The 17,545-nt window shown below is 41.8% G+C and overlaps 1 protein-coding gene across 3 annotated transcripts in view; it reads right to left on the bottom strand.

Moving 5' to 3' along the window:
* KHDRBS3 (KH RNA binding domain containing, signal transduction associated 3) overlaps window positions 1-17,545 on the bottom strand; it is a 186,559-nt gene that overhangs the window by 120,201 nt on the left and 48,813 nt on the right. For all 3 annotated transcript variants that reach the window (XR_009403285.1, XM_059395208.1, XM_059395209.1), the window contains exon 2: window positions 2,020-2,138. Coding sequence is in view for 2 of the 3 variants with exons in the window: in XM_059395208.1 (XP_059251191.1) it covers window positions 2,020-2,138 (119 nt within the window). In the remaining variant the exon portion in view is untranslated. The remainder of the gene's footprint in view (window positions 1-2,019; window positions 2,139-17,545) is intronic.

The raw sequence follows: 17,545 nt of genomic DNA, 5'->3' as shown, positions 1-17,545 counted from the left end.
TATTAATAGAAAAAAATTTAAAAATAAATAAAAATCTATTAATGGAAAGATACACCATGTCAAAGAAGAGAAGACTCAATGCTATTAATCATAAATTTCCATAAATAAATCAATAAATTAATTTTTATTTCCATAAATTAATCAATACAGTGCAACTGTAATCATTATCCCAGCAGAATGTTTTGTGAAACTTAATAATTCTTAAATTTACATGGAATTGAAAAGGACCTCTATATAAGTAGTCTTTAAAAAGAAAGGACAAAGTTGAAGGGACCGCATCACTCAACTTCATGCCTTTTTATAAAAAGCTACAGTAATGAAGACAGTATGGTAATGGCATGTGGATCCATAAATAGATGAATGAAACAAAAATGAATGTGCAAAAAACAGACCCCCATTTACACAGTTATGTAATTTTCATCAAAGGTGCTAACACTATCAATGGGAGGAAAACATTTTTCAACAAAAGGTACTGGAAAAACTGGATTCCTACATGGAGAGAAAATAAATTTTGAACCCTCTGCACCACAACATAAACAAAAAGCAATTTGCAATGTATCATAGACCTAAAAGTAAAAACTATAATGGTAAAGCTTTTAGAGAAACACAGGAGACTAGCTTTATAACTTATAAACAACTCTAGCATCTCTTTGAAGCTGGCAAAGATTTGTTAGTCGACAGAAGGTAATAATCATAAGAGGAAAGAAAACTTGATATAGTAGACAGACATCAGGAAATTAAAAACTTCTACAGATCATAAGACACTATGAAGAAAATAAGAGGAAAGCCAGAGACTGAGCCAAATATTCACAAAATACATCTAACGAAGGACTTATTTTAGGACATTTAGAAAAGCTCCTACGACTCAATGACAAGACATGCAGACCGTTTACAAATAGGCAAAGGACCTTAAAAGACACTTCGAAAACTGAAGATAAAGGAGGGGCCGGTAAGTACATGAAATGGACACATCATTACTAATCAGGGAAATGCTAATAAACACCACAGGAAAATACCAACATATGATCCAAATGGTCAAAAATTCAACAGATTGAGAACATCAGACACTGATGAGGATACAGAGCCACTACAACTGGCTCGCACTGTTCCTGGAAAAGCAACAAGGTATGGTTGCTTTGGGGAAAAGTATGGCAATTTCTTGGAAAATTAAATATATAGCAAGTTAAATCTTACGTGTATATTTACTCAAAAAATATTTTTGAGTAAAATATATTTACTTTCAAAAGAAATAAAAACATAACACAAAATGTATGAAAATGTATGAAAACTTGTATGAAAATGTTCACAGTAATTTAATCTATAATAACCTGAAACTGAAAACTGCCCTGGTGAATGAATGAATAAATTTATTGTTGTGTATTCAGATAATGGACTACTACTGAGCAGTCAAAAGTAATGGACTATCAGTGTACGTAACAGTATGCATAAAACATGCCCAAGAACACTCACCAGAGAGAAAAATAAGATAGAAAGAGTATCAATGTATCAAATCATGCCAAACTTAAAATGCCAAGATTTAGAATCAGATAGAAACTTTAAAGCACCTATTGTAATTATGTTCAATGACATAACGCTTGCAATAAATGAGAAATAACATTTTTCTGGAACAGAGAAGCAGAGTAGATAACATTTTGAACATTCATGTATTTACACTCAATGGATAATCTTATTTAATTCTTAACAATCCAACCTCATCTTACAAATTAAGAAATTAAAGTAGAAGTTACGTAGGTTATCCAGAGTCACATCACTAGGATGATTCAGAAGCATAATTCTTTAGGGCTCCCTAACTCACATTAAAGTCGAACAGAAAAAGATAAGATCACTAAGTAAGTTTTTAATTTTTAATTAACTTTAAAAGTGTGCCTGTGTCGGTATCAGGTAGGGGAGGGCTATGCTAAAGGAAAAGACCTCAAGAAAATATCAAACAGAACATAAACTCAGTATCTGCTCCCTTGTGATTAGGTTTGCCACAACCTGCAAACCTCGCTGTCTTACCTTAGGGAACTGCTTTACAGGGATTAACACTTTCTGTCCCAGCTTCATGTTCTTATTAATCACCACATCGATGTACTTTTCTTCATCCTTGCCTTCTCCTTTTTGAAACTTTTCTATTTCTGTGGAAGAAAAAAGATAACCATGAAGTGTCTGATTTAAAACCCCAGAGGTTGGAAGTTCTTGTTAGCATTATTGTGGCATGAAATCAAGTACAGAAATACGGACTATCCAATCAACAGGAGTTCTTCAAGTAACGGCTTATTTCCCACTTTATCAAACCTCCTTCACCAGCAGAAAAAAGGCACGTACCATGGCTCTGCAAAGTCAAATCTCAACAGCCCACGTTAATGGACGGAACAATGAACTAGCTAAAAAAAACAGACACAAAAATAAGTTTCTTGGGGCCTTCTGGAATCCTAGTGAGAGGCTGCTCAAACCATTGAGAAGAGTCAGAAAACATTCTCCATTCAGTGTTACCAGGTACTGACATCCCTATCCATTAGCTTCTGGTTCTCTGAGGCTTACACCGCAGGCACTGATTTTTTATGATGGCATGAAAAGTCCCACACAACTCTGTGCGTTGACCTCCCCAACCAAATCTACCCTTCTCATAAGTGACACGGATCAACTACCCATTCATGTCTTCATTAATGTTCTTTTCGCTGCCTGAAATGTTATTATTTCAACGTCATATACCTCCTTCAAGATTCAGGTACACTGAATACTATCTTTTAATGTGTGACAATCCCTTTCACCAATGAGGCAGGCAGGAAGGAATCAATCACTGCCACCTTGATGCTCAGAAAACACTTTATATACAACTCTACTAGGACTCCTCTTGAAAAGAAAAATGTGGTGCCTCCATAATTTATCTCCGTTACAGACAGTGTCTGGAACCTCCCATTCACAGGTTGAAATCCTAATCCCCAACGTGATGGTCTTAGGAGGTGGGGGGTTCTCGGGAGGTAATTAGGTCATGAGGGTGGAGCCCTCAGGAGAAGGACTAGTGCCTTATGAAAGAAACTCTACGCATGGAGCTCCTTCACCCCTTCTGCCACATGAGGACAGCAAGAGACCTGCTGTCCAAGAACTAGGAGATGGGCCCTCACGTGACACCAGATCTGTAGGTGTGTGAGTCTTAGACTTCCAGCCTCCAGAACTGTGAGAAATAAATTTGTGTTGTTCATCAGCCCCCCAGCCTCTGGTGTTCTGTGAGAACAGGCCGAGTGGACCAAAATACTCTCCCACCAGAACATAAATCTCTCTTAGGTAAAAATCTGTCTCTTCATCCAATAAACATCTGCCACTAAACACATATCCCGTGCACCTCCCAGCCCCTACAGCATCTGGCCATCCAAGAGGTACACAAGCAGGTGTCTTGAGAGCTGAATGAATGAGAGCTGAATGAATGCGTACACACACTGCTCCTTCCAGAAGGACCACAAGATACGCAGGTTCAGGGAAGGGAACCAAAGCATGGAGAAGACCCAAAGATGGCACCTGGTGTATAAAGGGGCAAACATATTCACTTGTTCTGCTTGTTGGGTTAGGACTACTTAAGAATTTAATATGTGCCACATTCATGACATAATTCAATCCTTACAAGAGTTGGCAAACAGGAAGTTCTGAAAGGTTACTTTGCTGATAGCAAAGGCAGGATTTACCTCCAGTTTTGCCTGACCATAAAGACAGTGTGCCACTTCCGTCTCTCCCACCATTTTTTATGTCATGTAAGATAGAAAATAAAATTGTCATGGCACCTTAGGATACATGGAGGCTCTGCTGACTGGAGACTTCAGTCACCACTAAGAAGCCCAATGGCATTGATGCCTCCCCTCCCCCGCCCCCCACTCCTCCATCTGCTCCTCAGAGCTAAACGCCCAATTGTCTTGCTTGTATTTAGAGCTGAACCTGATCTCTCTTCTCCACAAAACCGTCTTGTCACCTATCATGATAGTCCCGAATAAAGTCGTCCTTTCTATTTTAACAAGTATCAGAATAATTTTTTCTTTCACAATGCACGGTAAAAAGTCAGTATATATGTGGGACATAATAAAATATATATTTGGTCTTTGTCCCAGGTTCCTGGCACAGATTTCCCAGAACCCTACGAGTTTCCTGAGAGGCAGGAGTGCACTTTATCATTCCTAACAAGCCCCTTTCAACGATACAGGCCTTTATGCTAATGAGATGACTTGGAGGAAGAGGGAGCTGGCTGCCAGAAAAACCAACCATGTGAAAAACCAAGCAAATGCCAAGCTGGCACGTTCAGCACTCCCACCCGTGGAGAGAAAAGAGGAGCTCGAAGGAGTTCAATCATCAATGACTTAGTCAATTGTGCCCACATAATAAAAACACCATAAACCCCCTCAACAACAGGGTCTGGGAGGGTGGAGTGCCGAGACAGGGCAGGGAAGACCCACGTCCATCCCCAACACCTTGCCTCCACACCACCTCTTCTGTTTGGCTGTTTCAGACTTGTATTTTTTAGAACAAACCATAATGGGAAGTAGAGTGCTTTCCTGAGTCCGAGAGTTGCTCTAGCACATTCCTGAACCTGAGGCTGAGTCGTGGAAGCCCCACGCTTGCAGCTCATCAGGCGGCAGTGTGGGTAGCCCAGGCACCCCATCCGCAGCTATGTCTGAAGTGAGGGCACTCTTGCGGGACACAGCCCTCCTCCTTGTTTGGAGCGGGGGGTGTCCGCTCCCCTAACTCCAGGAGCCACTGTCAGAACTGAACTGGATGGAGCTGTTGGACAGCCAGTTGGTGCTGAAGACCGGGCTGCTGTCAGGAGACACTACACAAAAGGGATTACAAGTGCGGGGGGGGGGGGGGGGGGGGGGGGGGGGGGGGGGGATGGAGGCAAGCAGGAAAAGCCCAGAAGAAAATACTAAACTTCCAAATAAACCGATTCTTTGGTCTGCTTTCTTGTATTATCCTAGGTTTTCATCCAGAAAACGATTCTAAACAGAATCTGTATGGGAACAATGTACACGAAGGTAGAAGAATGTGAAATGCAAAGATTTACTTAGATGATTCTTGTTACTGTTGTTGAAAACACCTTTAAGGGTACTTTGAATTTTTTCCTATAAAAATGAAATATATACATGGTAAAAATTTAAAACAGTATAACAGGACACAAAATCAAAAGAAGAGGGTCCTTCCACACCCATACTCCAGAGGTTAAGGACTGTAACAGTATCATACCCTCTTTCAGAAGTTTTCCAGGAACACATAAGCACACACTTGCAGGTGCGTGCACACACACACATGGGGTTTAAACCTGGAGGACTCGTGTACGTGAGCTAAACTAGTTCCATTTTCCTCGGTAAAGAACAATAAGTCGCAGGCCATCTGCTCCACCAAGTGTAATAATTCATGACTTCAGCTTTAATTAGAAGAAAATTAATTCCACATTTTTATTTATGCATTTATGCTACAGTTGGAAATGCCTTTAGCATATAAGATTCAACAAAATTAGATATAATTTGTAGAAAGAATAAAAGAACTTTTAACATAAATAAATGTTAAAATAGGTGTAATTATCTATTTTCAGATAACACTGCATTTTTATGATTTTAAGCACTTATAACATACGGACAACATGTAACTTCAGAGTCAGCATTCAAATGTTATTCCTAGCATCAGTGACAGTAAACATTTTAAGCAACACATAAAATCATAAAGATTAAAATATTAGAAAAATATGTATTTTATAATATGTTACATTAAAGTTTGAGATACACCTATGATTTTGGAAGGGAAAATAAAAACTTTTAAAAATATATAAAATATCTAATTTCCTCTCTAGACCATCAACTTTGAAAATGTTCTGTTGCTAAAATATCTTGTTACTTTAAGTAAGCTTGGAATTATGTTAAAATAAAGTATTTCACTGTGTAAGATTTATTTGAAAATTGTGAAGACCTGAGGCCATTCCACGAGCGTGCTGGCCTGCAAGGAAAGGACCCAGTAGACTGCACAGCGGCAGCGGCAGAAGGAGCCCCAGTCCCGGGGGGTCCAACATGCCTGGCTTAAATCACGGCTACTGTACTTTCCCCCGACCTTCCAGCTACCAAATTCAAAACTGGTCAAAACTTCTGTGGTCTTTTTAGGGACTATTCATTCAATCAACAATTTTGTAATTTCCACCTGACTGAGGATTGTAAGTAGTCTCATGTTTTCATTAAGTCCCATAAAATACAATGCAAAAAAAAATCAGGGGGAGGGGGATTGTACAAAATGAGGTATGAAATCATGGAACAGCTTTTTGGTATTTACGCCTCTCCCTTCCTGGGAGTTTCATTTTCCAAAGCCCATGCAACCACCTCTCTCAACTTCTGTAGGGAAGGAAAGGTACTTGACCCCCCACAAGGTGGATATGACCTCTTAGTTAACTGTAGCTAGTAAAGGCCAACCATAGAGAAAATCCAATCCGGTTTCTGAGGTCGAATGCATGAGGGATTTGACTTTTACTAATCCCCAGATTACATTTGTTACCACACAGTGCAGTGTACCAGTGACATCTCCCAGCTCCGAAATAATAAGCAAATGTGTGATTAGGTTTTAGATAATGTAGGGGATTATAATGTTAGGCTTGCAAACCAAGGACATCTTTTTTTTTTTTTTTTTTTTTAAGATTTTATTTATTTATTTGATAGAGAGAGACACAGCGAGAGACAGGGAACACAACCAGGAGGGAGTGGGAGAGGGAGAAGCAGGCTTTCCAGTGAGTAAAGAGGCCGATGCAGGGCTTGATTCCAGGATGCTGGGATCAGGAACTGAGCCAAAGGCAGATGCTTAACCACTCAAGCACTCCTGCAAACCATGGACATCACATTTCTGTCATCCCAGAAGTCTAGGGTCAGTTACAATGTCTTTCTTTTTTTACAATGTAATTTTTACTTGTTCATTCCTTTTTGTTTTTGCCTTGGGTGACTACAGAGCTTCCTAAGCAATGGCCATTTACCTTTTTATTTTAGCCCATCAAATACAGTCAAGTCCGATAATCCTCTACAAAACAGCCAAATTATCTTTGGATTTACATGTGTTAAATTTTCAGTTATTCATTTAAAATATTAAATAATTTGAACACCATAAATTCTCATTAAAAATGCTTACATTCAGGGCACCTAGGTGACTCTCAGTTAAGCATCTGACTCCTGATTTCAGCTCAGGTCATGATCTCCGGTCCTGGAATTAAGCCCTACAACAGGCTCCATTCTCGCTGGCGAGTCTGCTTGAGAGTTTCTCTCCTTCTCCCTTCCCCTGGCTCTCTCTCCCCCTCAAACAAATCTTCAAAAAAAAAAAAGTTTAAATTCTCTCACAGAATCAAGCATATTTAAATTGATATCTTCCTTTTTCCGAGCAGCTCCATTTTTAAGAATTCACCCACAGACATGCTTAAACGTAAAATATTATGTACAAAGCTTCCAGCATTGTCTTTAATAGCAAAACACTGAAAATCGTCTCAATGTCTATTAACAGGAACCTGGCTACAGAAGCTAGGACACACATGCACTATGAAATAGCAGACAGCTACTTTACAAGATCAAGAACTCTCTGTTCTGATAGCAAAAGGCTCCACCAGATACATGGCTGAGTACACACAGACACACAGACAAACACACAGTGTAAAATGAAACAACAACATATGTTTGTATTTGCCTGTATATGCGCAGAAAACACCCCTCCAGTTACAGATAAGAAACTAGCAACATTGATAACTAACAGACAGGAGGGAATCAGGTGACAATAAACAGGACTTTATCTTTTATGCTGTTTCACACTTTTTTTTAAAGATTTTATTTTTTTATTTGACGGAGATCACAAGTAGGCAGAGAGGCAAGACAGAGAGAGAGGAGGAAGTAGGCTCCTTACAGAGCAGAGAGCCCAATGTGGGGCTTGATCCCAGGACCCTGGGATCATGACCTGAGCTGAAGGCAGAGGCTTTAACTCACTGAGCCCCCCAGACACCCCTGTTTGACATTTTTAAAAAAATATTTATTTATTTGACAGAGAGGAGGCAGCGAGAGGGAACATAAGCAGGGTGAGTAGCAGAGGGAAAAGCAGGCTTCCCTCGGAGCAGAAAGATGCAGGGCTCCATCCCAGGACCCTGAGCCAAAGGCAGACATTTAACAATGGAGTCACCCAGGTGCCCCTGTTTAAAATTTTTGAAACATGAATATTTCACCCATTTAAATTACATAAAAGTAAAATTCTAAACATTTTATAAAATTTTTGAAAATAAACAGAATAGAATAAAAATTTGTAAAGAAAGGGCCATGATTATATTTTGCATCTTGGCTAGTAACCCAGAGCCTTACTCTCTCTTGATCATTCATTTTAAGTTATTCACTCCTGTGTTATTTTAATGCAACTGTAGGGGAATTTACCTGGGCTGCTTATTCCACTTGAAGCAACAGGCAGATGTCCGAAAACTACATGTAAAACATTTTATTTGAGAATCCGGTTTTTTAAATGCAATAAGTTCACTCAGGTGAGCAGTTCCCTTAGGTGAGTCACCTACCCAAAAGCAAGGACTAACTGGGCTCTGATATGTTGAGGACAGGGACTAGGAGCTGGGAGCAGAATACAGAGAATGTGTGGCATGGAAACAGAGAATACAACGCACACAGTGCTGCAGGAAAGCGACTGGCAGCTTTGGAATTTGGGCAATTATTTGAAAAGCTAGCTCCAAGGCAAGGAATGGAGTTTGTCAGGCAAGAAAATGAATTTTTCACTGAAGGTGAGTAGCCCTGTGTAACACGAGTTCCATTCGCTCATTCCAAGAGTCAGACTGTACAGTCGATAGAAGTTTTACTAAGATAGCAAAACCTATTTTTCCCTTTTCTCTTCAAACAGTACAAAATGGAATAGATCAGACGAGTAAGGATGACAAGACCCTGCCATCACAGAGCCCGTCAGGGAATAAGCTTAGGCATGAACTCCTTTTCCTGACTCCAAGTCCTGGCTTCCTGCAGAAGGATGGGGCGGGTACAGGGTGAGACGAGGGTCAGCACAGAGAAGAAGTGAGGGCAAGAGCATCAAAGGGCAGGCCAGGTTCCGGAGGCCAAAACTTAGATCTTAACAGATCAGGCATAGGGAGCTACTACGGGTAGTCAGGTGGGGGGTGTTGTGATGGAAGATGTCCTTAAGGCCATCCTGGCCACTCAGGAGCAAGTGGCATGGATGGGATAGAAAGAGAAAGAAAGAGAGAGAGAAAGAGGCAGGTTAAAACACAACTAGATAATAAAGCAGTCTGTTGGGATGAAAAACCACTGTGAGGACAGGGACTAGGAGCTGGGAGCAGAATACAGAGAATGTGTGGCATGGAAACAGAGACAGTTTATTTATAGTTGACGTGGACAGATGACAAATATGAATGCTGTCAGAGGCAAAGTCTTCATATTTAGAGAAACCATCTAGTTTACTGAAAATGCAATCAGAGAAAACACACAGGAGGAATCTGTGCTCCTGTCCCCATGCTGTTTCTCCTAACCCATAACACCCACTGTTGTCCACAGCTTCTAATGCACCTCATCCACCGTGTCACATGTAGGCTTTTGGTCTCTACATGTGGTCTCTAAGACTGGAACACTGTGTAGGCTTTTTGCCTTGAGGTATCTTCTCTTGGTATTGCCAACTAAATTCTACTTCTTGGAAAAGCTGTCCTTGAATTCCCAGACCAGTTAGCCAAAAAAACACAGCACTCTAGCATGATGCTTACCACAGGTCTAACCTGCTACTTCCTGTCTGGCTTCTCCAACAGACTGTCAGCCACCCCCTTTCAATCCCTTCCATGATGCCTGGAATGTGGCGAGGGCTCCCACACACACGCTGTGAGACTGGACGGTGAAAAGAACTCATCATTAAAATACACGTGCTTATGGCCTTGCCTTTTATTCAGTCTTTTTGCTGCTCTGTCTCCATCACCCTGACAATATTCCAGGACCGGTGAGCATTATTCACATTTTACACATGACGGAAGTTTGAAAATGCATTTCTAAAAATCATACAAATGTGAGCAACATCATCGAGACTCAAACTGAGGACTCTGAATGAGGACACTTTCCCAACATACTCCATCTACGGGTCATTAAAACATTTTATCTGGCTAATAACCCACTGGAGCCGTAGCACATAGTGTTTCTATAGAGGAAAAAATGCATTCTTTATACAAGGCCAATGAAAGAATGCATTAACAAACCCACACATTCCTGTGCTGAGCCCATATGGAATTGATCTTTTAGGTCAGAAACTGTTACTAGAAACCCTGAGACTCTGCAACTCTGCCTATTCCTAGAGCTTCTGTTCTTTCCCTGGGTGAATGACTCAAAAAAGAGGATTCCAGAAGGGAACACATGGCATTCAAACGGGGTAATCTGAAGCAGCTTTAATTAAGGGCCAATGTATTACAGGTACAGAGAATCTACAACAAGAGCAACAAAGAATGGTCCAGCACTCCAGGGTTACCTAGCAAAGGAGGGGTGACTGCCCCAAGACATGAAGCACGAGGGGGCAAGGGAAGGCAGAGAAGGAGGCTGGCTGGCGAGGGCAGCCTGACAGGGGTCACAGACTCCCACGGAGGGACCCAGACAACTCACGGTGACCTGACAGGGAAGAAGCCATAGAGAACAAGCGCCCTGACCTCACCTCTCCCTCCCGACAGTCATCCGCGGGGCCTTCCACGGGGCAGGTACCGACCCAGCCACAGGCCGGAGGGCAGGAGTGTCTGCTAAGACCGCCGTCGTGCCTGCGCATGGGCCCCTGGGCACAGAGCAGAGAGGAGAGCTGGAAAGAGGACGTGGCAAGGCAAAGGGCAGCTCTCCGGCCCTCCGTCTTCGGGAAAAACCAAACGAGTCGTTAAAAGAACTTCTGATGTCTCCTTTCCACATGAGTTTACCACATGGAACATCACACAGCCGAAGGCTGACCAGTCATGACAGCCGTTTCAGGGGCCACTTCCACCAGTACTCACGAGGTAATTATTGTTACTATTCGACTGATAATCATTCACCAGGTACAGGGCTCTGTCTGACTTACAGCCTCTCTTTATTCTACCAAATCATGATCTATCATGTCCACTTTACAGAGTAAGACCTGAGGGTTCAAATGGTTAACAAGTTTGACAGAAGTTAGGTAATGAGGACTTGGTCAGGATTGACAGCAAGGTTCCTTCGAGGGTCAAAACCATCTTACTAGTTGTTTAAGAGCTTCTTAGCGGGTACAGGGTGGCTCAGTCAGTTAGGTAACTGACTCTTGATTTTAGCTCAGGGTCATGACCTCGTGGACCTGAGCCGCACCTTGGGCTAGGCACTGGGTGGATCCTGCTTGAGAATCTCCCTCTCCTCTCTCTGCCCCTCCCCCGCTGATGCATGTGCGCGCGCTCTCTCTCTCTCTCTCTCTCCCTCTCTAAATAAAAGTAACTTAGTAAAAAAATCACTTAAAAGGGTCACAAAAGTGTTGATAAATAGCACCAATCAGCCTGCACAATAAAGTCCGAGTGGGGACAGAAATGCAGCCAGGGGAGGCCCTTTCCAAGCACCGCACCCTCTACAGACCAATCAGGCAAGACAGGACTCGGCCCATACAAGGAGGAGAATCACTACATGCTTGACATGCAGAAACCCAGTTCAAAATAACACAAGAGCCTAGCTGGAGGAGTGAAGCTGATCTTAAAAGATGTTATAAATAGTGTTCAAGGCCACTGCAAATTCTATTTGACAGATTACTAAAACATTACTGTGGCTGCTGGTCTGAAAAGAAATTTTTTAACTTCCAACATGACAAATGTTTTCACTAAAGAATTATTTAAGTAATCCAAACCTAACTGAATACCTATTAGACTCAAACCAGAGTTGAATACACTAAACCTTCCCAGACTGGATTGATTCATACAGCTCATGATCTTGCAAATCATCTTCCATAAACAGAAATAAACGGCACCGCAGCGTTGAGATGCGTTATCACTGTCTAACAAGGATGGGCAGACTCGTCATAAACACACACACAACATCCAGGAAGCAAGACAAGAGCCAATACTCTAAATATTACAAATGTTTGGAAGTAAACTATTTTTATAAAGACAGAACAGATGTTTAGGCACAAATATCCTTAAGTATATATACAACACATAAGCTTAAAACATATATAGAAAGAAAGGAGAGTCAAACTGCTCCAAGAAGAAAGAAAGGTTGATAAAGAGGAAGGGAGGAATTCCTTCTACTCATCATAGGTAATTGACAAAAGTATAGTAGTAATACAGGCGCCGGGATTTATCTGCTCTCTTCCAGGTAGTTAATCCATGTAACACTGCAGCGACGCAGCTGTGATCTTCACTGTACAGAAAGGGAAGAGCTGCTTAGAGACCTCCAAGGGCAGAGCTGAGGTCCCAAACATAGTCCCGACTCAGGATCCCAACCATCGTTCACCTCTTCCTAAAGCTATGCTCACTCCAGTTTCTGGTACTACTGTAGCACAGGGACCTTGACTCTGAATGAGAAAAAAAAAATGCTTTGGATTATTTCATTTTTGCAGAAAGCCACCAAGCTATTGAAATATCAAAAGAAATAAGGTTTATCACAGTGCTTTAAAAACTATTACATATAGAATAAATATAGTCTAGCATCTCTCACTTAACACAGTGTTTAATTTGCAATGATTGATTTACAAGTATCTCATTACAGAATGGATTTCGAGAAGAATCTGTGAAAGCTATAGGATTCTAAACAAGAGCTATAAGATTCCAAAGAATCAAATCCAGGTAACTTCTGAGCACTAGTCAGAATTATTATGAACATTTTGTCAAATTTTTTTTAAGGAAAGAAAAATGCACTGGCATCTCCAATGCACTGGCATCTCAATTTCTCCTGAAATATATGCAGTCACTCACCAAACAAAGAAAAAAACCATCATACGAAGATACAGCATGATCAATTCAGTGCCTCAAGGGGAAAGACTCAAAGACCTTCAGAAATCAGTAGGTGACTGGATTTTGGTTCTAAATTCTAACACTTTTCAAAATAAACTTACAAAAGAATTTTCCCCCCTCACAATTTTAAAACAATAAAGACCAAAGCATGTAAACCAGAGCTGAGATGCCCCTAAAACTGGTAGAAGGTGTCTAACAAGTTAAAAGAGTTCCTACAGGCGAGACAGCACACTGGAGGCTCTACCTCCAGTCACTGCCCCTGACTCCTCAGAGCGATGGGGCCACGATCCTCACCCTCTTTTCCCTTATACCCAATCAGCAGCAGAGCTGACAAGGGACTGCAGGATTATGGACTCTCAAAGGTTTTGCTTCTTTTGCAAATTACCATACAACTTCAGCTTCAAAACCAAACAAAACCTTCCAAGCCAACAGGTAAGCACAAGAGATTAAATTCCACCATCAATAAATGAACAGAATGTTATAGGAACAGTCCGTCAGCTGCATCTACGGAATGCCCACTGTTTACTGAGAAACACGACAGAAGCAACAGAGGGAGTTAAAAACATAATAAATGCTCAGCAGAGCAAACTCTTTTCCAGCCTCCTGCTATGCAGAGTGGTGAAGACAACAAATGACCAGGGCTCTGGCTCACCCACGGTTTTACCAGTTCTAAAGGTGAATGCTGGCAAACTTCTATCGACCCATTTTCATCTGGTAGCAAAGAAAGTTCAGAAGAATTTATTGGCATTGGCTACAAAGAATGGTTCAGCTTCCACTTAAATCACCTGAACAAGGGAGGCAGGGAGAGGCTAGGAGTTCTTGCCTCCCCAAACAGACCAGTACCATGGCTGCTCCATATGCTTCGGGACCATTCTTGATAGAACCTAAGACATCTGTCCAATGAAGATTGGGTAAACCCACAGACTAAATGCAGAAAACACTACCTGAGGTGAATTCACGTTAATAATGATTTGAGTTGCTAACTACTGAAAGGGAGGATGGGAATAAGTACTAAAGACTGAAATAAGGAAACTCTACTTTTTAGTTCTACCTGCCTGAGGGTTACACCACATTTCTCACTTTTAATTGCAAACATCATTAAGTATACTGCAAAAGACCAGCTATCTTAAACAATTATCAGGCTCCAGAGGTCACCAATTAGAACCCTGCAAGGATTTGAATTTAAAAAGGTTTTATGATTAGGTGAAGTAATGATCCAAGAAAGAGATTAGTTCTGTTCCGACTGTACTCATTATAAAACCCATTTCCTTTGTGTGAAGATTCAGTGTCTTTCTCATTTATCCTGCTGGCATTACCACACTTGGAGATAGAAATATGACTGTACTAATGATATCCTATAACAACCATATAATGCAAGCATTTTGCTATTACTTTCATATCTAATAAGATTACCAATGAATATTTTCTATTGGTTAGAAATTCCAAATACAGACTCTGTGGCTATGATGGACTATTCAAAATAAATTCAAAGCAGGATATAATCATGCAATGTCTAGATAGACATTTTTAAGCCAGTTTTATAATCATAATCAGTCTCTATTTACACAGCAAAAAGAGTAATTGAGAGAAAACAATCCTTAAGATATTAAATCATATTTTTCTTAAGCTGATAAGGGTCACTTTTATAAAAAGAATACAAAAAAATTAATAGCACATCAAGAATTGCAACAAGATTCCAAAGACCACATCTACTCTGACACTATTTAAAAGTATATTAACAAAACCATGGTATATGCTAGAATAATGAACACAGCTAAAAACAACAACAACAAAAAAACACAGCTTAATATTAATATAAAACATAAAAGATACCTAAAAATACTGCTATTTCCCTCATAATTCAATGTCTTCTAAGATACCTGAAAAGTGCCAAACAGGCATAAAATACTTTAAAAACAAAATACAGTAATAGCAGAGACAAACATTTTGTCACTCAAACTTCATCATCATGGAAGCTAAGACACTGATTAAAAAAATGAATCTGGAAGCACTTTAACGGTCCCAGCTTCTGAGGACAGGAACACGCCAACACAGATACATACAGTTCACTGGAAATGAGGACAGGCTTCCCAGGCCAGCAGAAAGTGGGAAGAGTTACCCACACGAGGTCATTCTCCACCTAAATTTTGTCATGGCTTCTCCTTAGAGGAGTCAGATGCCGTCTCTTCACAGTGGACGTTCCCACTGGGAATTTTCTTAAAGGTATTTGTCAAGCAGGGTACAGATCTTCACTTTCTAAAGCAAAATGTGCATTAAAATCCTCTAGGGATCTTACAAAAAAAATCAGCCAGGGTAAAGCCAGTCAATTGCATTTGTTTGTTTTCATTTTGTCTTTCAACCAAAAAGAATTTAGTTAAGCAATTATGCACACTAGTGGGTTCCACTTGTCAAATCTCCTGACAACTGACTGATTCATTTTAAGGCTGAAAATACAGATTACTTGCTACTTTCCAGAACTGGCCTACATGGCCTGTCCGGGCAAATGAGACAGGATCGAAGGACGGATACAGGGCTTTACTTTGACTAAAACCAGCAATTACTACCTTGGGTTGATGTCTGACAGTCTTCTAGTCTCTTGTCTTTGTCACTGGAGGTGGGATAATTGGTTGTTCTAGTCTACAAACGGATGAACAAACTAAGATGAGAACATGAAGGGGAGCAGCGCGGCCAGGAATCCAGAGAAGCATTCCTCTAGACCAGCTTCAAGAATCACCCAATTCGTGTAGCAGCTGCCGGATACACGGATACACAGTGGACCCTAAACATCACTGACTCATGAGAGAGGGAGAAGCTTTTTCCCCCATAGTCATTCCTTCTAAAAAGACTCTGTAAGGCAGGAAATAATGGGGAAAAGCTGAAAAGTGCTGCCTGGGAAAACCAGCTGAAATAACTGAAAATTCTTATCCTAAAGGATAACGTCATAACTCATGAGAAAACAGAATGTACATACAAATATTTCTGTATGTCACACACTGGGGCTAGATCTGGTTAGGACAAAGTCCAGTGGTACAGTTAGGACTGAAAGGTAGACATCAGAAAGACGAAGAGACTAATGACTAGTGAGCTTCAGGAGACTGAAGTTCACCTACAGAGCTCCGCCCCGACATAGATGAGCCGACCAGACAAGAACGTCACAAAGAGGGTTCTGTCATCGGACGGCAAGTTGAACTTGGGAGGTTCTTTTCAACCCTGAGATTTACACACGTCCTTATCATCTGTCTACCTGATCAGCTCTTACACACACAAAACTATGTTCTTCATCACCACACCCCAGTACCTAGTTCTCCGCACCAAAAATACAGTATGCGCTGAAAACATCTATTGAGTGAATGACAGAGAACGCTGGTATGCTCCACATTGACGGAGAGCACAACCGGACCTGATGAAGTTTTGAGAATCCCCACAGGTTTACTTAACCCAAACGAAAGGCACCTGTCTGTCTCTCACTTCTATAAACCAACTGTCCCTGCGGCGGTCTCTCCATCTGGATGCGGACTTGCCTGAGGAGAGACTGAGGGCGCTGACTCTTCCCCCTTTGGCTTCCAGTTCTGGGCAGCATGTCCACATGCGGTTTCCAATTTGAGCCGTGACGGCAGTTCCCCCACCGTCCCAGAGCCACACTCACTCTATTTCCTCAGCAAGCCAGGACCCTCCACTCAGAGGCCCAAGTCCCGGGCCTTGAGCTCCCTTGTCAAGCTCCCTTAGTAACACACAGACGGGGCCTTGGTCCCAGCTCCATGGAGCTCCTCCTCCAAGTTTCCTCAGCTCCCCACGCCCTATGGATGAGGGTCTGACTCACTGGGACCCTCAAGGGTCCCAACCGAGAACAAAACAGGCAGGGGAGTGGCAGGAAGCACAGGGCTGGAAGGGTAGCCTGGGCTTGACCACCAGAGCATCTCCGGCAATTCCCTGACCCTCCCTGAGGCCTCATTTCCTCACACACAAAAATGGGGAGAAACCCGGGCCTCTGGGATCTGCCCCTGACACCTGGGGTTGGGAGTTGCTAATCGAATGGCACTGAACCGCTTCTAATTTGATCTTTCTAGTTCCGTACTGCTTGGAAACTCAATTAAATTCTAGACTGGTTATTTGTTAATGGTAATGAGGCCCCGAAGAAAAGGCCAGACAGCTTTCCCGGGCACACAGTCTACTTGTGCGGCGTCTCTGTCACCCGCGGAGAGTGCAGTCTTACTGCCTTGGCCTCGGAGAGGTCTGAGAGGGCGAAGAGCAGAGGCTGGGAAGCAGGACGGCGGTGGCGAGCTCCTTCCCCACTCCACCCCGACTGTACCATAAAGATCACAGCAGAGCTGGGAAAAACGCATCTCTGTAATGGCATTAGCATAGATGTTCTCTATACAGTGGAGCCATAATGAATATCCTGGAGGCTGAATTATCTGAGCTAAATTTCTGATTTCCCCTGTGAAAAGCACAGAACACAATATAATCTGGGAATGCACGACGCAGGTGACGTCTACCTTCAGAAGCACACCTACCCGCATTCTAATTTGAGGAACACAGAGTAAATTCCTATGAATATATAACCATTCACCGCATTATTCAGAGGGAAAGTGT

This window comes from Mustela nigripes, chromosome 3 (genome assembly GCF_022355385.1).
Source record: "Mustela nigripes isolate SB6536 chromosome 3, MUSNIG.SB6536, whole genome shotgun sequence".
In the NCBI taxonomy this organism is placed as follows: Eukaryota; Metazoa; Chordata; class Mammalia; order Carnivora; family Mustelidae; genus Mustela; species Mustela nigripes.
Note: the sequence above shows the minus strand (reverse complement) of the source record. Positions and strands in the feature narration are given on the sequence as shown.